The sequence below is a fragment of the Pelophylax lessonae genome (assembly GCF_965119305.1).
Source record: "Pelophylax lessonae genome assembly, chromosome: 1".
NCBI classification, from domain to species: domain Eukaryota; kingdom Metazoa; phylum Chordata; class Amphibia; order Anura; family Ranidae; genus Pelophylax; species Pelophylax lessonae.
In genome coordinates this window covers 804,910,325-804,931,948 of record NC_138768.1, presented here as the reverse complement: position 1 = coordinate 804,931,948, position 21,624 = coordinate 804,910,325, and the positions used below count along the sequence as shown (strand labels likewise).

Here is a 21,624-nt window from a genome sequence, read left to right as displayed (position 1 = left end):
CAACCGACTCCGACTTTTCGGCCGAAAAAAGTCTGGTGTGCAGGCTATAAAATTTTTGTCCGCCGTCAAACACGGCTGATTTTCGTGCAGTCCAGATTTCGACAGGGAAAAATCTAATGAGCAAGACTGGGCATGCTCAGAGAAGAAAGAACACAAAGAAGGCAAACCAACACATGACATCACTTCTGAAGTAGAATTTTGTCGGGAGAGAAAATTCGTGTGCAGTCTAGGCACATTCCAACCAACAAAACGCCACTCTGGACAAAAGACGGACGATCGGTCGGCCGATAATCGTTGCATGTGTACTAGGCTCAAGGGAGCAGTGAGACTGCACAAAAGACAAGCCTCTCCCATTAAAGCTGTAAAAGGTCATTGGGTTTTTAGTCTAAGACACTGCGGACACTAAAAGGCTTAATCTAGCTCCCTAAAGCCCAGCTTACCAACAGTGCCAGCCTCTGCCCATCCATGCACTATGTGCTTACATAATGTTGACCAGAATCAAAGCCACCTTACCTTGACAGGCAAATAACCGTGTAAGAAAAGTGAAAACTTTTCAAAAATTGAAGTATTTAAAGTACCTATATCCAAGTAAAAGTATGAAAAAAGTGTCACCACATGGCAAAAGAACAATGGCCCCAGCAGATATTTTTCTGTACTTAAAAAGCTTTCAAAGGGATAAAATAAGGGGAAATGTGCATGTATTGGAAAGGTGTACTACATATGTTTTTATATTATGTCCAAAATACACTTAAACTTTATGCATATTGATCTTCCCTTCTCTTTGCTGGTTGCATGTAGGAAGATTGCATCACTATGCGCTGGTTACAGGCAGCAGATATACATGTCTGCTGAGAAGAGGATTCTCTTAGCGTCTGATCGTTGGCAGATGACCGGTCAGATCCTCTTCTGTGCTCAACTTTGTATTCTTCTGCTGCTATACAAAGAAAATATTACAGACTAGAGTACAGTAACACAGCAGCTTTCATTTAAGTGTCTCCAATGTGCTAATGAATAGGAATGTCTGCAGGCTTTGGGTTAGAAAACTTTACGTTTCAATACTTTTTAAATTGCCCTATTAAATCAGCTGCCATTTAACACTTGACAAAAAAGTGCAGACTTTAAAGCCTGTGTATTTTTTTCACTATCTACAGGAGGAACAGCCTGTCTAGTACCAAACTGCTGCTAAGTCCTCAGATGTCAACTGACAGCGAAGAGCCTGAGCCGGAATCCAAACTTGGCATGTGTAACCGGGAGATAGTGCGGAGAGGAGCCCTCATCCTGTTCTGTGACTATGTGGTGAGTACAAAACAAAAAGTACCCCTTTAGCCACTTTATATAATGCATTTTATTTGTGTCAGGCCTATTGACATTGCCTCTATTCATGCTGAAACTTGCTAGATGCTTTCCCATGCTCCTTTAAAAAAAAAAAGATACAAGTAGCTGCTAAGTACTGGCAAATGGTGCCCGCATCCCTAAAGTCTAAACTCTGTTGGCAAGACCCCCTGATGTGGGATTTTTTAGGGCAGAAATATCGCCAAAACAATTAAGTGTATGAAATTTTAATTTACATATATGTATAAAAAGACAATACTATACATGAATTCAATAAAATGACAAAGCATAGCGGTTGACCTATATATTGCTATTATTCTTCCTGAGGCCTTATTCTGCCTTAACCATTTCCTGCCCACCATATAGCAAATTGACGGCCGGAAAGTGGTTGTTATCCTGACTGGGCGTTATATGACGTCCAGCAGGATAAGCCGCTCGTGCACGCCCGTGAGGGCGCGCAGAGTGGCGCTCGACGGCGCAGCGTGTCACTGACACGCCGCATCTCCTATCCGGTAAAGAACCTATGACGTAGGCTCTTTAACATGTGATCAGCTGTGACCAATCGCAGCTGGTCACATCGTAACCAAGAAGTGCCATTTATCGGCTTTCCTCTATTCATGCTGACAATCAGCGCATTGATTATCTAGAGCCCACCAGGGATGGCAATCAGTGCCCATTAGTAATGCCTGTCAGTGCCTCATCAGTGCTGCCTATAAGTGTCATCTGTCAGTGCCCATCAATGTTGCATATCAGTGCCCATCAATGCGGCATATCAGTGCCGCCTATCAGTGTTGCATATTAGTGCCACTTCATCAGTGACTATCAGTGCCCCTCAGTGCAGCCTCATCAATGCTCGTCAGTGCAGGAGAAAACTTACTTATTTACAAAATTTTTAACATAAAGAAAAACTTTTTGGTCTTTTTTTTTTTTTTTGTTTAGCACCCAGAGGTGATCAAAAATGAAAGCTCTATTTGTAGGATAAAAAAAATGATAGAAATGTTGTTTGGGCACAGCGTTGCATGACCGCGCAATTTATCATTCAAAGCGTGACGGCGCCAAAAGCTGAAAATTGGCCTGGGCAGGAAGGGGGTGAAGGTGCCATGTATTGAAGTGGTTTATATCCGTCTGCCCCTACTGGGTAGGCTTCGCCGACCAACAGCCTGGAATGCATAGCAAAGCTGGGTTTCTTTAGATAACATTTTAAGGGAGAATCATATATATGCCAGATTAAAATGTTTTAGAGGCAAAGATCAAAATGTTTTAGAGGCAAACATCAAAATCTGATCTATCCACTGTAGTAGAAAAGAGTGTATCAATGGCCAGACAGGCTATCTCTGATCCCCGTCCCTTAGGCAAAAGTGTCAAACTAAGATAAAGGAAGCAAAGCTAAATTGTAGGATAAACCCAATTCTTCCATACTTATCTGTAATGGTGCAAGACTGATTTTTTTCAATTCTAAAATAAACCTTGCCTTTTTTTAAATGGTCCTGTGTAAAGAATTGAAAATCTACACATGATTTAATGTTACACAAGCTCCATTTTGATGGGATGAGGAGTATAAATCTTAAGGAATAACAAGGCAGCGTAAAATAACTACGCCATATAACTGCGTGCAGATCTGACTAAATCCAGCAGCGGGGAAGGGGGAGGAGGGGAAACCCTCAAAGCATATTACTTCAAAAATGGCTCTCATCTTCAATCACTACTGTCCCCAATTTTCTGTTAGCCCCAAACAGGAAAAAGGAAGGGAGGGAGCGCTATATCATATCTTACTGAGGAATGGCAACACATTGGCTAAATAAATACTGGGGTCACTAGTGACTGAAGGTGGCCACGACTCCATTTTTGAAACAAAATCCCTCCTCTCCCTTTCCCACTGCTGGATTGAGTCAGATCTGAGCGCATTTATATGGCATTGTGATTTTATGAAAACACTGCCCCCAATATTATTATTATAATTTCTCTATCGCTCATTGACAGACGTAGTCTTCTTGATTCTCAAGAGCTGGGTTATGTTGTCTCCGCAGGAGTAGGACTAGGCAGAATGACAAAACGTTCTGGCTCCACCCTAGGGGCAGTCCCTGAGGGTATATCCTCCCTCTCTCTGCTACAGGGAATCAGTTTTTTTCTGTCTAGTCAGGAGTAAGGACCTAAGTTCCTTGCTGGGATCTTTTGGTCCTGGCAAGACTTTTTTTCTTTAAGAAAAAGACATTTTTTAGGTAGTTTTCTCCAGTGTTTTTTCCTGTGAGATCTTCAAGCAAAAATGCCGGACTGGGCGACACTTGTGGTCACCCCAGCCGGCCTACGAGCGCGCGCAGACCATGGCATTGCGCTTGGTCGGCCGCGACATATTCAAGTAAGTATGCGGGGCCGGGCGACGGGCTGGATGTTGAGATCCAGTGGTCACCCCGGTTTCTGCCTAAAAGCGCGTGCAGACCAGTGCGCTGAGTCGGCCGCGACGGAGTCCCAGTAAAGGGACTGACTTTGTGAGTTAAAAGCTCGCTTGGACGCCAGGTACCAGAGAGTCGAGGCGTCCACAAACCCCCACCCCGGTGGAGAGGGTATTGTGAAGAGAGGGTGCCTGTCGGTTCGGTATGGTGAGTAAACGTTCCCTTTTTTCCTCATTATGAGGCAGTATATATTATGGGCCCCTCCATATATGGTCAGTATATATCTGATACTTACAAGTCCCCCTTGTAATACAGCATGTGTTTGTGGGAAGTGGACTTGGTTCAAGAGCTAACACTCTACCCAGCAGACTGTAACATTACAGCAGACATAGGAGGTATAATCCTACCTTATGTGCAGTGTATCTCTGTAGATCCATATGTCACCTCTAGCAGAGTGCAGGTGGATGTGCTGGGAAGACGATATCGGCGGTCCGCCGCCATTTTGCCGTAGACCGAATGCATGTATGTCCTCAGGTCACGCCGGCCGCCATGTTTTTGGAGTCTTATGTCTCTTCTATGGGGGCGGCCATGTTTTGTGAGCCCAGCTTCCTCGTGGAGGGCTGGGAACGCCGGAAGGCGTACACAGGGGGCGGAGCCACGCCTTCTGCCCGGGAAAAAGCAAACAGCTCCTTCCAGTCTGTGTAAGACAGACGCTGACTGCAGTTTGTTGGAAACTGCACTGCATCGGTTGGTGAGCCTTGGGGGTCCCTCTCTCTCTCTCTGGGATCGAGAAGCAGGTACTCTGAGGGGCGCTATTGCGCTAGGGGGAGACACACAAAAAAAAAAAAAAAAAAAGAAAAAGTTTTTTTGTTTTTGCTGGCAAAGGTGTCCTGTATTAACATGGACCCTGCCACTCATGTATCTCCTCCGGATCCCCTCGAGGGGTCTGCGGGATCCTCCAGCACCCCATTGACAATTGAATCTTTGTCAGCTATTATGGAAACTTTTGTGTCCCGGGTGGAAGTGGCTTGTCAGGGACAGGGCGCAAGAAAGCAACCCCCGCCTAACCCCTTATTATCTGAAACCTCGGATTCAGACTCTGAGCCTATTTCTGCAGTTGCAGGTACTTCATCTGGGATTGGTGTCTCGGGTCCTGTCTCTTCAGACAGTGAGGAGGATGTTTCGGCATCCGCCATAGCCCGAGAGGAAGCGTTGGTAAACGCACTCATTGTATCTGTTCAAGAGACTTTAAGGTTACAGGGTATTCCATCAGAAATAGCTGAAACTGAGATCCCTTTTGGGACTAAAAAGCGCATCAAAGTGGCAAAGGTTTTTCCATTGCCCAAATGTTTTGGCAATCCAATCGATGAAGAATGGCGTCTGCCAAAACGCACTTTTAATATTTCTAAACGCATTGACAGGCGTTATCCGTTTGAGGAAACCCTTATTAAGAAATGGACAGAACCACCTGTGGTGGATTCACCTATTGCTAGATTGAATAAAGCCACGGTTATTCCTTTAGAAGACGCTCCGTCTTTTAAAGATCCAGTGGATCGCAAGATAGAAGCTATGTCTCGCACCATGTTTTCCTTGATTGGATCAGCTTTCAGGCCAATAATTGCTATTGGTCTGGTTTCGCAGGCTGTAACTGAATGGACCAAGTGGTTACGCCGGGACTTAGAAGAAGTCCCTCAGGCGGTATCAGATTTGTTGGAACAAATGATACAGGGGTTACAGTTTGTATGTGATGCGGCGTTAGACGCCACTCCATTAATGGCGCGAGCATCAGTCTCAGCAGTGGTTCTCAGGCGTACACTGTGGCTAAAAGGTTGGTTAGCCGACCAAGGTTCCAAAAAAGCATTGGCTAATATCCCCTTTTCAGGAGAGCGTCTATTTGGAGCCAACTTAGATGAGATCATTAAGGATCTCACCGGTGGAAAAAGCACCTTTTTACCGCAAAATTTTAAAGGTAGAGGAACTCGTCAAAGACGAGGGCCTTCTTTTTCTGCTCACAAGAGGTTTTTTCGTCCAGCGGGTGAAAAAACTAAGTCCTCCAAAGCTCCTGCAGGAGGCGTCAGGGGTCGTTGGTCGGGCAAGTAAAAGCCCGCCCCCTCCAGACCTGAAGATAAACCATCCAAAGCCTGAAGGTGCGCCCCCACCCATAACTGGGGTGGGGGGACGTCTTCGCCGGTTCCCGGATCCATGGCTTTCCAGAATCCCGGACAAATGGGTTTGCGAAGTCATAAAGTCAGGGTACAAGATCGAGTTTCGATCTCTCCCACCGGCGCGATTCTTCCCTTCCAATATCCGACTATCTCCGGATCGTTTAGAAGATCTGAGAGCAGTCACAGATCTACTACAACTAGGAGTGGTAGTCCACGTTCCTTGGACAGAACGGTTTCAAGGGTTTTATTCAAACCTGTTTACAATACCCAGGAAAGAGGGCAAAGTGCGTCCAATTCTGGACTTAAGAGCACTCAATTCTTTCGTCAACATAAGAAGATTCAGAATGGAGTCCATTCGCACGGTAGCAGCCTTCCTGCATCCAGGGGATGTCCTAGCGTCCATAGACATCAAGGACGCCTATCTTCACATTCCCATTTTCGCAGGACATCAGCGTTTTCTACGCTTTTCCGTAGAGGAGAACCACTATCAGTTTGTGGCGTTACCTTTCGGTCTCGCCACGGCTCCGCGGGTCTTCACAAAGGTGTTGGCCCCAATGTTGGCACTTCTGCGCCAAAGAGGTATATCGATTCTAGGTTACCTAGACGATCTTCTGCTTCATGCAGAGTCTCCTCAGACCTTGCTACAAAACATAGAAATTACTATGATTTCTTTACAGGAATTCGGGTGGCTGGTGAACCAGCAAAAGTCATTTCTGGTTCCCACCCAGAGGCTCGAATATCTGGGTCTAATTCTAGACACAGTCAGGACGAGAGTTTTCCTTCCGGTAGGGAAACTTCGAAAGATTCAATCAGCAGTCCAGTTGTTACTGTCCAACAGCTGGTCTTCCCTTCGGACGTGCATGAGGGTTCTGGGGTTGATGGTGGCTTCATTCGAAGCAGTCCCATTTGCCCAGTCCCATACCCGAATTCTTCAGCAAGAGATTCTTCTAAGATGGAATCGGAATCCGAAATCCCTGGACAATCAGATACGATTGAGCAAACAGACCAGAGAGTCTCTGGTTTGGTGGCTTCGGTCTCCAATGCTCAGCCAGGGAAAGTCATTTCTGCCAATATATTGGACGATAGTGACCACGGATGCCAGTCTATCCGGATGGGGAGGAATTCTTGGTCAGTTATCTGTCCAGGGACTTTGGTCCCCGGAAGAATCCAGGTTACCGATAAATGTATTGGAACTGAGAGCGATCAGACTTTGTCTGATTCACTGGACCGAGCAGCTCCAGGGCAGCCCGGTTCGGATCCAGTCGGACAATGCCACAGCAGTGGCTTATGTCAATCATCAGGGGGGCACCAAGAGTGTCCGAGCGGCCAAAGAAGTGGCTTGCATTCTTCGCTGGGCGGAACGATTTGTTCCAGCAATCTCTGCGGTGTTCATTCCGGGGGTGGAGAATTGGCAGGCAGATTATCTCAGCCGTCAGACCCTGGATCAGGGGGAATGGTCCCTCCATCCAGACATTTTCCACCAGTTGTGCCTACGGTGGGGCACCCCGGATGTGGATCTGTTGGCATCACGATTCAACAGGAAAGTTCAGAGATTCGTGGCTCGCTCCCGCGATCCTCTAGCAGAAACCGCAGACGCACTGATCGCCCCGTGGGGGCAATACCAGCTAATATATGCCTTCCCTCCTCTCGCGTTACTGCCAAGACTTCTTCGCAGGGTAGAGGAGGAAGGAATCCCAGTAATCCTGGTAGCTCCGGACTGGCCTCGTCGAGCTTGGTACGCCGACATGGTCAGACTGGTGGCGGACGTCCCATGGAGACTTCCTCTCAGGGAGGATCTACTGTCTCAGGGACCGATCTTCCATCCTGCTTTACGATCGCTGGCTTTAACGGCCTGGCTATTGAGACCCAGGTGCTGAAGGACAAAGGTTTGTCAGCTTCAGTTATTCCTACTCTAGTTGAAGCAAGGAAAGCGACTTCCAGAAAGATTTATCATCGCACATGGAAGTCCTACATTGCATGGTGTGAACCTTTGGGGTTCCGTCCTCGGGCTTATTCGATTAGTCGAATATTGGCTTTTCTGCAACAAGGGGTTGAGCAGAAACTGGCCTTGAGTACTATCAAGGGTCAGGTCTCAGCATTAGCCATCTTCTTTCAGAAGCCTTTGGCTACTCATTCCTTGGTGCGGAATTTCATCCATGGGGTGCGACATCTGGCTCCGCCAGTCCACGCGCCGTTACCCCCCTGGGATCTTAATTTAGTGTTGTCGGTTCTTCAGAAACCTCCCTTTGAAGATATTAGGGAGATTCCTCTACCCACGTTGTCCCAGAAGGTGGCCTTCTTGGTGGCTATTACTTCTGCACGCAGGGTGTCAGAACTGGCCGCATTATCTTGTCGTTCACCATATCTGGTGGTTCATAGAGATAAGGTGGTTCTTCGTCCGAATCCATCCTTCCTACCAAAAGTGGTTTCAGAATTTCATCTGAATGAAGAAATTGTATTACCTTCCCTGTGTCCTAAGCCCAGTCATCCTCGGGAATTTGCTTTGCACTCCTTGGATGTGGTCCGGGCGATCAGGGTATACTTGAAAACGACAGACTCGTTTCGCAAGACGGATTCACTTTTTGTGATCCCAGATGGACCCAAAAAGGGGTTGCCTGCATCTGCCGCGACCATTTCCAGATGGATCAGACAGACGGTAGTGCAGGCTTATTCTATTAAGGGTCGGGAGCCCCCGTTCCCTGTTAAGGCGCACTCCACTCGGGCACTTAGTGCGTCATGGGCCTTTCGCCATCAGGCGTCAGTGGTCCAGGTGTGCAAGGCGGCTACCTGGTCGTCGGTGCATACCTTCTCTAAACATTATAAAGTTGATGTAATGGCATCGTCTGATGCCTCATTTGGCCGCAAGGTTTTGCAGGCCGCAATTTGAGGAGACCAGTGGTCTACCTCGAGGGTTTTTTTCCGTTGGAAAATTTTTTCTTTAGCCTCATTCTTTGTTTATAATGAGCCTTTAAAACTTCTAGTTTGGCACCGGTTGGGCCTTCTAGATTGGATTTGATTTTGTCAATCCCACCCCTCATTTGTGGCACTGCTTCTGGATGTCCCAGCTCTTGAGAATCAAGAAGACTACGTCTGTCAATGAGCGATAGAGAAAAATGGATTTTTGTAAGAACTTACCGTAAAATCCTTTTCTCTTAAGCTCATTGACAGACGTAGTACCCGCCCCTCTATCATTGAGTTGGGTTGGGTTAAATTCTCTGTACTGCTTTAAACAGAACTGATTCCCTGTAGCAGAGAGAGGGAGGATATACCCTCAGGGACTGCCCCTAGGGTGGAGCCAGAACGTTTTTTCATTCTGCCTAGTCCTACTCCTGCAGAGACAACATAACCCAGCTCTTGAGAATCAAGAAGACTACGTCTGTCAATGAGCTTAAGAGAAAAGGATTTTACGGTAAGTTCTTACAAAAATCCATTTATTTTATTATTGCCTGAGATTTATACCCACCATTTAAACCAACACTCTTTTGAAACTGTTGGAGAGAAATTGTACGTCTAAAAAAATGTCAATATGTGAAGAATAGATTGTATGGTATGTTAGACCTGGGATTAAAAAGATGGTTATGAACTCTGACCATTGTTAGCAACAGAATGGACATGGATAGAGGTACCAGCCTCAGGTTTTTTCTTATTTTTTACATTTTATTTAATACTTAATTTTAAGAAATTTAAATTAAACTGTTAAAATGTTTTCTTTTGTGCTATTCATTGAATGTGCCTGAAAAGTCCTATCAAAAAGGAGCCTATGTATGCATAATTGGTATGTTGGTACAGAATTGAGGCTCATGATGTCCATAACTATTAACATTGCATCCAATTTAACTCTGCATTTGTGTAATCTTCAGCTGCTGACATTTTCTTTCTTTTTTTGTGATGTAGTGTCAGAACTTGCATGATTCAGAGCATCTTACCTGGCTAATAGTCAATCACGTTCAGGATCTCATCTACCTGTCGCATGAACCTCCGGTGCAGGATTTTATTAGTGCAATACACAGAAACTCAGCTGCCAGTGGTCTCTTCATCCAGGCCATACATTCTCGCTGTGAGAATCTAGCAACGGTGAGCTCCACCTTTATGCCTTTTTTTTGTAGTTTTCTATAAACAATTATTAGTAATGTAAAAACGATGTGCATAAAAAGTGTAGGTTTAACCACTGACTGGCCGCCGTGTAATAACTGCCGTGTATTCAATAGCCCCTAGATGGCATCGTCGAGCCATGATTGGTTAGCAGGGATGTTAATCAACAGGACCTGTCCGCCAGCCACCCGCGAACATCCCCGGGAGAGGCAGAACGGCGATTTGCCTATGTAAACAAGGTAGATCGCCATTTTGCAAGGCGACAAGATTGAGATCTTGTGTTCTTGCTAGGCAGGAACCCAGATCTGTCTTTTCCCTATCAGTGCAACCCCCCTACAGTTAGTAAGCACCCCCTAGGGACACACTTAACCCTTTGATTGCGCCTGATGTTAACCCCCTTCCTGCCAGTGTCATTAGTGCAGTGACAGTGCATTTTTTTTTTTTTTTTTAAGCACTGATCGCTGTATTAGTGTCACTGGTCCCCAAAAAGTTTCAGATGTCCGATTTGTCTGCGGCAATGTTGCAGTCCCGCTAAAAATTGCTGATCGCTGCCATTACTAGTAAAAAATTAAAAAATAAATAAAAATTCCATAAAAATATTGAATAGTTTGTATAACGCTATAACTTTTGCACAAACCAATTAATATTCACTTTTTGGGACTTTTTTTTTTATCAAAAATATGTAGCAGAATACATATTTACCTAAATTGATGAAAACAGAAAGTAAAAAATTGTGTTTCTCTTTCATTCATTGACAGATAGAGCTCCATATATTCTTGACCCTTGGGTTTATGCTGACCCCTATAGGAGTAGGACACTAGGCGGAAAAAAGTTTGACTACGCCTATAGGGCAGTCCCAGGGAGTATACTCACACTTCCTGCTACAAGTCTTCAGTTGTTTTTCTGCGTAGTCTGGAGTAAGGATCTAGTTCCTTACTGGGATCTCTGGTCCTAGTATTTTTTTCCTTTTTAAATGGAAATATTTGCTTCTTTTATTATTTTCTGTTCCTGTGAGAACTGCAATCAACTGCTGGACTGGGCGAAGGACTGGATATTCTAGATCCTTACGGTCTCCCCAGTCTGGCCAGCGAGTGCAACCCGACCTCAGCTTCATGCTAGGTCGGCCGCGACATTGCCCCACCGGACGGGGGCTGGCCGACAAGTAAAGGATTTGCGAGGACGCGTAGCCCTGGTCACGACTTGAGTCGCAGCGTGCCTCTGGTCCACAGCACCCCCTTTCCAAGATAGTGCGGTGCTCTGCCTGGAGTGGTGCCCGTCTGGTTCCAAGGTGTGGTAAATAGTGTCCCCCCCTCCCCCTTGGTGGTCTTTCGGGGTGGGTGTGGGATCCTCCCTGATAAGAGGAACCCCCGGGTTCCCCTTTATCCCCCCCAGCCCCTTCAAACACTCACTGTGGGTCACCGCGGCTGATGGACCAAGCTGTCCGAGCTGCTGACAGGCAACCGCCACTCTTCTCGGCTCCGCTGGGGCTCGTGTCCTGGTGGCTGGGTACCCTGAAAAGTTTAGCTTGCAGCCTACTGGGCCACGCGGCCGCTTTGGGTGCCGCCATTGGGGGGGCGGCCTCACGGAGTTTCCACTGAAGCCCCCAACTCTCTCCCTGGGTATCTGCCGGACTGTGAATCCGGGCAAATGCAGCTGAGCCTCCACTGAAATTTGGGCCGCGGCCTGCGACATGCTGGGCCCATATGGTCAGGCTGACGCCCCCTTGAATCGGGTGGCACTGTGAGGGCGCTTCATTTTAGTGACCATGTAGCAGCCATTATTGAGTGGGCAAGGGTACTCTTCCCCCCCCCCCCCTCGCCTCAAGGGGGCTATGTCCTATTATGTCCTCTATGGAGGGCAATCCTCTTGCTGTTTTGCGAAGTCCTTTTGTAGACCTTTGGCAGACGTCTCCAGATTGAGGTCAGCGGCCTCCCCTGCTTGTTATGTTTTCAGGGTGAGCTTGGTATATAGCGACCCTACTGGGTCTGCATCCACTCACTTAGAGTGCTCTGATAGTGAGGATGATTCCTCTTTTACTGCATATGCGCATGAAAAGGCGCTGGTGGATGCACTGATTGTATCGGTGTTTGAAATTTTAAACTTGGGGGATGCAGCTACTGCTGCGTCAGAGACGCCGGTCCCCTTGGGGCCTGCAGATCCTCGAAAGTGGCGAAGATTCTCCTGCCTACTGTGACAAAAAATTGCCGCGAGTCAGTGGAGTTGTCCGAAATGTTATATGCCAGTGCCTAATTGTTTCGACGGTATCCCTTGAGGAGCATCTGTTGAATAATTGGGCAGTTTCACCTGTGGTGGACTCTCAGTTCTCCAGGCTAAATAAATCCACCCTAATTCCGGATCCTCCCTAGATGATATTAAGCAGGATTTTAAGACAAGGGTTCTACTTCTGTAAGGACCTCCTCCGGAGGTTCCAATAGGACCTGGTCTGGTAAGCTGAGAGTGGGTCCTTCCGGACCCGTGGACCTCCCTGATTCAAAACAGGTGGGTCCACGAGCTGCTTTAGTCAGGCTACAAGATAGAGTTTCGGGCAATTTCTCCAGAGAGGTTATTTCCTCCCTACCTGCGTTTATCCCCAGACCACCTGCAAGGTCTCTTCGGGAGATGCAAGACTCGCTGCTACAAGGGGTGATTGTTCCGGTCTCCGAATCAGAGCGTTTTTTTATGGGTTTTATTTAAACATGTTTACAGGTCCCAGGAAGGAAAGTGAGGTACGTCCAGTTTTGGACCTCAAAGCTCTGAACCGCTTGTGCGGGTTTAGATGTTCCGAACGAAGTCCATTCGTATGTAGTGGCATCCCTACATCGGGATCTTCTGGTCTCTACCGATATCAGGGACGTTTACCTTCATGTTCCAATATATGTCGGTCATCCGCGCCTCCTCTTGCCGTGGGTGAGGAGCATTATCAAGAGGTCTTGCCTCGAGTCTTAACAAAGTGTTGGAAGAAAAAGTATTCACAATAGTGATACCTCTAGCGCTTGCTAATCCCTAGTGGAAATTTAAAATATGTGCTAAAAATTCACAGTGGATACAATTAATAAATAAACATGAAAATAAATCACTTCAAAAATAACTTAAAAATAATAGTCCATTCAATGTGTAGTGATAAATCAATCAACATTAATAATAAACCATAAAATGATAAAGTCCAAATCCAAATAATTTGTATTAAGGTGCACAAAGTGTTGGCCCAGGTGTTGGCATTTTGGGGGCAGCAGGGGATTGTGGTACTGAAGTACCTGGATGATCTTCTTCTGCGAGCAGAGTCTCCAACTGCTGATGGAAAACTGGGAGATTACTGTGCAGACTCGGCAGGAGTTCGGTTGGAAATTAAATTTCCAGGTATTGGCTCTGGGTCTGCTCTGGACTTGGCCTCAGCCAGGGTGTTCCTCCCATGGGACAAGTTACAAAATCTGCAGGATGAATTTGGCTCCTGTTGTCCAGTAGTCCACAATCTCTAGACAATCTGATCATGTTGTGCCAGGGTACAAGAGGGTCTCTGATTCAGTGGCTTCGCTCTTCGGCGCTTTGACGCAGAAAATCTTCCTTCCCCTGTACTGGACGGTGGTCACCACGGATGCCAGCCTGTCCGAGCGGGATGTTTTTTTTTGGCACGGATTGTGCGCAGGGGGTCTGGATTGATATACTGGACATTTCCTCCAGAGGTGTTTCAACAGTTGTGTCTCCGGTGGGGAACTCCCGAGGTGGTCCTGTTGGTCTCTCGTCTCAACAGGAAGGTGTTTAGGTTTGTGGCATGGTCTCTGGATCCTCTGGCCAACGCCAAAGATGCCCTGGTGGCTCCTTTGGGGCCAGTATCGTCTGCTATACGTCTTTCATCTTCTAGAACTTCTGCCAAGACTCCTGCATAGGTTTGAGGCAGAAGGAAGGGATTATGGCCATCCTAGTGGCTCCAGACTGGCATCGCCGGTCTTGGTACGCAGATCTGATACGGTCCTTGGAGACTTCCTCTTAGAGGAGATCTGTTTGCCCTTGGGCCAATCTTCCGTCTTGCCTTAGAGTCGCAGGCTTAACGGCTTGGCTGTCGGAAGCCTGGTACTGAAGGATAGAGGGTTGTCTGAATCGGTGATTCCCACGCTGTTGCAAGCTAGTAAATCTACTAGAAAGATTCACCATTGCGTTTGAGGAGCGTACTTTGCAGGTGTGAATCTTTTGGGGTTCACCCCAACTCCTTTTCGGGGACTCAAAGTTTGGGTTTCCTCCAACGAGGTGTTGAGCAGCATCTGGCCTCTAGTACCATCAAGGGCCAGGGCCTTAGCGTTTTTTTTTTCAACGTCTTTTGGCTACACATTCTTTGGTTCGCACCTTTTAGGGGGTTCGCCACTTGGCTCCCCCAGTGTGGTCTTCATTGCCCTCGTGGGATCTCAACTTGGTGCTGTTGGTTCTTCAGTAACCGCCATTGGTAAATATTTGCGAGATTTCTCAGTTTACTTTGTCCCAGAAGGTAGCCTTCTTGGTGGCTTTTTCTTCTGCATCTAGGGTGTAGGAGCGAACAGCCTTGTCTTGTCGTTCACCTTACTTGGTGGTGCACGGAGATAAAGTGGTGCTTCGTCCCTGCCAGTCGTTACTTCCTAAGGTAGTCTCTGATTTCCATTTAAATGAAGACCTTGCATTGCCTTCCTTGTGCCCTTAGCCTAAGCCACCTAAAGAGATTGCCTTACATTCTTTGAATGGGGCTAGGGCAATCAGGGTGTACTTGGCAACTGAGTCATTTTGAAAATCAGATTTCCTTGTTTGTCCCTACGGATGGACCCCGTAAGGGGCTGTCCTCGTCTGCTGCGACCATTTCCATATGGATCAGGCAGATGGTGGTGCACGCCTATTCCATTAAGGGTCGGGATCCTCCTTTCCCTGTTAAGGTGCTTTCTACGAGGGCGGTTAGTGCCTCTTGGGCCTTCCGTCATCAGGCGTCAGTGGTGCAGGTTTGGAAGGCGGCCACCTAGTTGTCTGTGCACACTTTCACAAAATTTTATAAGGTGGATGTGTTGGCATCTGCGGATGCTGCCTTTGGCAGCAAGGTTTTGCAGGCCGCTGTTGGAGAGGATTAGTCCTCTTTGAGGGTGTTTTGTCAGGTGAGCTCTAGTCGTTTCCTGGTTGAGCTCCTATTTTACCTGGTTGGCTACGTTTAGCCTTTGGGAAGTAGGTTTATTGCTTTGTTCTTCCCACTTCTCATGTCGACACTGCTTTGGGACATCCCAATGGTCTAGAAGCTATGGAGCTGTGTCAGTCAATGAACGGAAGAGAAAACTGTATTTCTCTATCGCTCATTGACAGACGTAGTCTTCTTGATTCTCAAGAGCTGGGTTATGTTGTCTCCGCAGGAGTAGGACTAGGCAGAATGACAAAACGTTCTGGCTCCACCTTAGGGGCAGTCCCTGAGGGTATATCCTCCCTCTCTCTGCTACAGGGAATCAGTTTTTTTCTGTCTAGTCAGGAGTAAGGACCTAAGTTCCTTGCTGGGATCTTTTGGTCCTGGCAAGACTTTTTTTCTTTAAGAAAAAGACATTTTTTAGGTAGTTTTCTCCAGTGTTTTTTTCCTGTGAGATCTTCAAGCAAAAATGCCGGACTGGGCGACACTTGTGGTCACCCCAGCCGGCCTACGAGCGCGCGCAGACCATGGCATTGCGCTTGGTCGGCCGCGACATATTCAAGTAAGTATGCGGGGCCGGGCGACGGGCTGGATGTTGAGATCCAGTGGTCACCCCGGTTTCTGCCTACGAGCGCGTGCAGACCAGTGCGCTGGGTCGGCCGCGACGGAGTCCCAGTAAAGGGACTGACTTTGCGAGTTAAAAGTCTCGCTTGGACGCCAGGTACCAGAGAGTCGAGGCGTCCACAAACCCCCACCCCGGTGGAGAGGGTATTGTGAAGAGAGGGTGCCCGTCGGTTCGGTATGGTGAGTAAACGTTCCCTTTTTTCCTCATTATGAGGCAGTATATATTATGGGCCCCTCCATATATGGTCAGTATATATCTGATACTTACAAGTCCCCCTTGTAATACAGCATGTGTTTGTGGGAAGTGGACTTGGTTCAAGAGCTAACACTCTACCCAGCAGACTGTAACATTACAGCAGACATAGGAGGTATAATCCTACCTTATGTGCAGTGTATCTCTGTAGATCCATATGTCACCTCTTAGCAGAGTGCAGGTGGATGTGCTGGGAAGACGATATCGGCGGTCCGCCGCCATTTTGCCGTAGACCGAATGCATGTATGTCCTCAGGTCACGCCGGCCGCCATGTTTTTGGAGTCTTATGTCTCTTCTATGGGGGCGGCCATGTTTTGTGAGCCCAGCTACCTCGTGGAGGGCTGGGAACGCCGGAAGGCGTACACAGGGGGCGGAGCCACGCCTTCTGCCCGGGAAAAAGCAAACAGCTCCTTCCAGTCTGTGTAAGACAGACGCTGACTGCAGTTTGTTGGAAACTGCACTGCATCGGTTGGTGAGCCTTGGGGGTCCCTCTCTCTCTCTCTGGGATCGAGAAGCAGGTACTCTAAGGGGCGCTATTGCGCTAGGGGGAGACGCACAAAAAAAAAAAAAGAAAAAGTTTTTTTGTTTGCTGGCAAAGGTGTCCTGTATTAACATGGACCCTGCCACTCATGTATCTCCTCCGGATCCCCTCGAGGGGTCTGCGGGATCCTCCAGCACCCCATTGACAATTGAATCTTTGTCAGCTATTATGGAAACTTTTGTGTCCCGGGTGGAAGTGGCTTGTCAGGGACAGGGCGCAAGAAAGCGACCCCCGCCTAACCCCTTATTATCTGAAACCTCGGATTCAGACTCTGAGCCTATTTCTGCAGTTGCAGGTACTTCATCTGGTATTGGTGTCTCGGGTCCTGTCTCTTCAGACAGTGAGGAGGATGTTTCGGCATCCGCCATAGCCCGAGAGGAAGCGTTGGTAAACGCACTCATTGTATCTGTTCAAGAGACTTTAAGGTTACAGGGTATTCCATCAGAAATAGCTGAAACTGAGATCCCTTTTGGGACTAAAAAGCGCATCAAAGTGGCGAAGGTTTTTCCATTGCCCAAATGTTTTGGCAATCCAATCGAAGAGGAATGGTGTCTGCCAAAACGCACTTTTAATATTTCTAAACACATTGACAGGCGTTATCCGTTTGAGGAAACCCTTATTAAGAAATGGACAGAACCACCTGTGGTGGATTCACCTATTGCTAGATTGAATAAAGCCACGGTTATTCCTTTAGAAGACGCTCCGTCTTTTAAAGATCCAGTGGATCGCAAGATAGAAGCTATGTCTCGCACCATGTTTTCCTTGATTGGATCAGCTTTCAGACCAATAATTGCTATTGGTCTGGTTTCGCAGGCTGTAACTGAATGGACCAAGTGGTTACGCCGGGACTTAGAAGAAGTCCCTCAGGCGGTATCAGATTTGTTGGAACAAATGATACAGGGGTTACAGTTTGTATGTGATGCGGCGTTAGACGCCACTCCATTAATGGCGCGAGCATCAGTCTCAGCAGTGGTTCTCAGGCGTACACTGTGGCTAAAAGGTTGGTTAGCCGACCAAGGTTCCAAAAAAGCATTGGCTAATATCCCCTTTTCAGGAGAGCGTCTATTTGGAGCCAACTTAGATGAGATCATTAAGGATCTCACCGGTGGAAAAAGCACCTTTTTACCGCAAAATTTTAAAGGTAGAGGAACTCGTCAAAGACGAGGGCCTTCTTTTTCTGCTCACAAGAGGTTTTTTCGTCCAGCGGGTGAAAAAACTAAGTCCTCCAAAGCTCCTGCAGGAGGTGTCAGGGGTCGTTGGTCGGGCAAGCAAAAGCCCGTCCCCTCCAGACCTGAAGATAAACCATCCAAAGCCTGAAGGTGCGCCCCCACCCATAACTGGGGTGGGGGGACGTCTTCGCCGGTTCCCGGATCCATGGCTTTCCAGAATCCCGGACAAATGGGTTTGCGAAGTCATAAGGTCAGGGTACAAGATCGAGTTTCGATCTCTCCCACCGGCGAGATTCTTCCCTTCCAATATCCGACTATCCGCAGATCGTTTAGAAGATCTGCGGAGAGCAGTCACAGATTTACTACAACAAGGAGTGGTAGTCCACGTTCCTTGGACAGAACGGTTTCAAGGGTTTTATTCAAACCTGTTTACAATACCCAGGAAAGAGGGCAAAGTGCGTCCAATTCTGGACTTAAGAGCACTCAATTCTTTCGTCAACATAAGAAGATTCAGAATGGAGTCCATTCGCACGGTAGCAGCCTTCCTGCATCCAGGGGATGTCCTAGCGTCCATAGACATCAAGGACGCCTATCTTCACATTCCCATTTTCGCAGGACATCAGCGTTTTCTACGCTTTTCCGTAGAGGAGAACCACTATCAGTTTGTGGCGTTACCTTTCGGTCTCGCCACGGCTCCGCGGGTCTTCACAAAGGTGTTGGCCCCAATGTTGGCACTTCTGCGCCAAAGAGGTATATCGATTCTAGGTTACCTAGACGATCTTCTGCTTCATGCAGAGTCTCCTCAGACCTTGCTACAAAACATAGAAATTACTATGATTTCTTTACAGGAATTCGGGTGGCTGGTGAACCAGCAAAAGTCATTTCTGGTTCCCACCCAGAGGCTCGAATATCTGGGTCTAATTCTAGACACAGTCAGGACGAGAGTTTTCCTTCCGGTAGGGAAACTCCGAAAGATTCAAACAGCAGTCCAGTTGTTACTGTCCAACAGCTGGTCTTCCCTTCGGACTTGCATGAGGGTTCTGGGGTTGATGGTGGCTTCATTCGAAGCAGTCCCATTTGCCCAGTCCCATACCCGAATTCTTCAGCAAGAGATTCTTCTCAGATGGAATCGGAATCCGGAATCCCTGGACAATCAGATACGATTGAGCAAACAGACCAGAGAGTCTCTGGTTTGGTGGCTTCGGTCTCCAATGCTCAGCCAGGGAAAGTCATTTCTGCCAATATATTGGACGATAGTGACCACGGATGCCAGTCTATCCGGATGGGGAGGAATTCTTGGTCAGTTATCTGCCCAGGGACTTTGGTCCCCGGAAGAATCCAGGTTACCGATAAATGTATTGGAACTGAGAGCGATCAGACTTTGTCTGATTCACTGGACCGAGCAGCTCCAGGGCAGCCCGGTTCGGATCCAGTCGGACAATGCCACGGCCGTGGCTTATGTCAATCACCAGGGGGGCACCAAGAGTGTCCGAGCGGCCAAAGAAGTGGCTTGCATTCTTCGCTGGGCGGAACGATTTGTTCCAGCAATCTCTGCGGTGTTCATTCCGGGGGTGGAGAATTGGCAGGCAGATTATCTCAGCCGTCAGACCCTGAATCAGGGGGAATGGTCCCTCCATCCAGACGTTTTCCACCAGTTGTGCCTACGGTGGGGCACCCCGGATGTGGATCTGTTGGCATCACGATTCAACAGGAAAGTTCAGAGATTCGTGGCTCGCTCCCGCGATCCTCTAGCAGAAACCGCAGACGCACTCATCGCCCCGTGGGGGCAATACCAGCTAATATATGCCTTCCCTCCTCTCCCGTTACTGCCAAGACTTCTTCGCAGAATAGAGGAGGAAGGAATCCCAGTAATCCTGGTAGCTCTGGACTGGCCTCGTCGAGCTTGGTACGCCGACATGGTCAGACTGGTGGCGGACGTCCCGTGGAGACTTCCTCTCAGGGAGGATCTACTGTCTCAGGGGCCGATCTTCCATCCTGCTTTACGATCGCTGGCTTTAACGGCCGGGCTATTGAGACCCAGGTGCTGAAGGACAAAGGTTTGTCAGCTTCAGTTATTCCTACTCTAGTCGAAGCAAGGAAAGCGACTTCCAGAAAGATTTATCATCGCACATGGAAGTCCTACATTGCATGGTGTGAACCTTTGGGGTTCCGTCCTCGGTCTTATTCGATTAGTCGAATATTGGCTTTTCTGCAACAAGGGGTTGAGCAGAAACTGGCCTTGAGTACTATCAAGGGTCAGGTCTCAGCATTAGCCATCTTCTTTCAGAAGCCTTTGGCTACTCATTCCTTGGTGCGGAATTTCATCCAGGGGGTGCGACATCTGGCTCCGCCAGTGCACGCGCCGTTACCCCCCTGGGATCTTAATTTAGTGTTGTCGGTTCTTCAGAAACCTCCCTTTGAAGATATTAGGGAGATTCCTCTACCCACGTTGTCCCAGAAGGTGGCCTTCTTGGTGGCTATTACTTCTGCACGCAGGGTGTCAGAACTGGCCGCATTATCTTGTCGTTCACCATATCTGGTGGTTCATAGAGATAAGGTGGTTCTTCGTCCGAATCCATCCTTCCTACCAAAAGTGGTTTCAGAATTTCATCTGAATGAAGAAATTGTATTACCTTCCCTGTGTCCTAAGCCCAGTCATCCTCGGGAGTTTGCGTTACACTCCTTGGATGTGGTCCGGGCGATCAGGGTATACTTGAAAACGACAGACTCGTTTCGCAAGACGGATTCACTTTTTGTGATCCCAGATGGACCCAAAAAGGGGTTGCCTGCATCTGCCGCGACCATTTCCAGATGGATCAGACAGACGGTAGTACAGGCTTATTCTATTAAGGGTCGGGAGCCCCCGTTCCCTGTTAAGGCGCACTCCACTCGGGCACTTAGTGCGTCATGGGCCTTTCGCCATCAGGCGTCAGTGGTCCAGGTGTGCAAGGCGGCTACCTGGTCGTCAGTGCATACCGTTACTAAACATTATAAAGTTGATGTAATGGCATCATCTGATGCCTCGTTTGGCCGCAAGGTTTTGCAGGCCGCAATTTGAGGAGACCAGTGGTCTACCTCGAGGGTTTTTTCCGTTGGAAAATTTTTCTTTAGTCTCATTCTTTGTTTATAATGAGCCTTTAAAACTTCTAGTTTGGCACCGGTTGGGCCTTCTAGATTGGATTTGATTTTGTCAATCCCACCCCTCATTTGTGGCACTGCTTCTGGATGTCCCAGCTCTTGAGAATCAAGAAGACTACGTCTGTCAATGAGCGATAGAGAAAAATGGATTTTTGTAAGAACTTACCGTAAAATCCTTTTCTCTTAAGCTCATTGACAGACGTAGTACCCGCCCCTCTATCATTGAGTTGGGTTGGGTTAAATTCTCTGTACTGCTTTAAACAGAACTGATTCCCTGTAGCAGAGAGAGGGAGGATATACCCTCAGGGACTGCCCCTAAGGTGGAGCCAGAACGTTTTGTCATTCTGCCTAGTCCTACTCCTGCGGAGACAACATAACCCAGCTCTTGAGAATCAAGAAGACTACGTCTGTCAATGAGCTTAAGAGAAAAGGATTTTACGGTAAGTTCTTACAAAAATCCATTTTTTTGTCTTACCGTAAAAACTTTTTCTCTGATGTTCATTGACGGACACAGCACCCACCCCTCTATTGAGTTGGGTTATATGTTCTTCTGACATGGCTTGTTACAAAACTGAAGACCTGGAGCAGGAAGGGGAGTATACTCCCTGGGACTGCCCTATAGGCGTAGTCAAACTTTTTTCCGTCTAGTGTCCTACTCCTGTAGGGGGCAGCATAAAGGGAGATAAGAAGATAATGGAGCTGTGTCCGTCAATGAACATCAGAGAAAAGGCAAAAATTCAGTTTTGTTTTAAAAACTGTCACTCTTGTTTTGTTTATAGCGCAAAAAATGAAAACTGC

General features: G+C 47.6%; 1 protein-coding gene across 1 annotated transcript in view; it reads left to right on the top strand.

Annotated features, from left to right (window-relative positions):
* Positions 1-21,624, top strand: part of HTT (huntingtin) — a 427,987-nt gene that overhangs the window by 269,516 nt on the left and 136,847 nt on the right. Inside the window, exons 41-42 of the mRNA XM_082256463.1 lie at positions 1,152-1,296; positions 9,782-9,961. Of these exons, the coding sequence (XP_082112589.1) occupies positions 1,152-1,296; positions 9,782-9,961 (325 nt within the window). The remainder of the gene's footprint in view (positions 1-1,151; positions 1,297-9,781; positions 9,962-21,624) is intronic.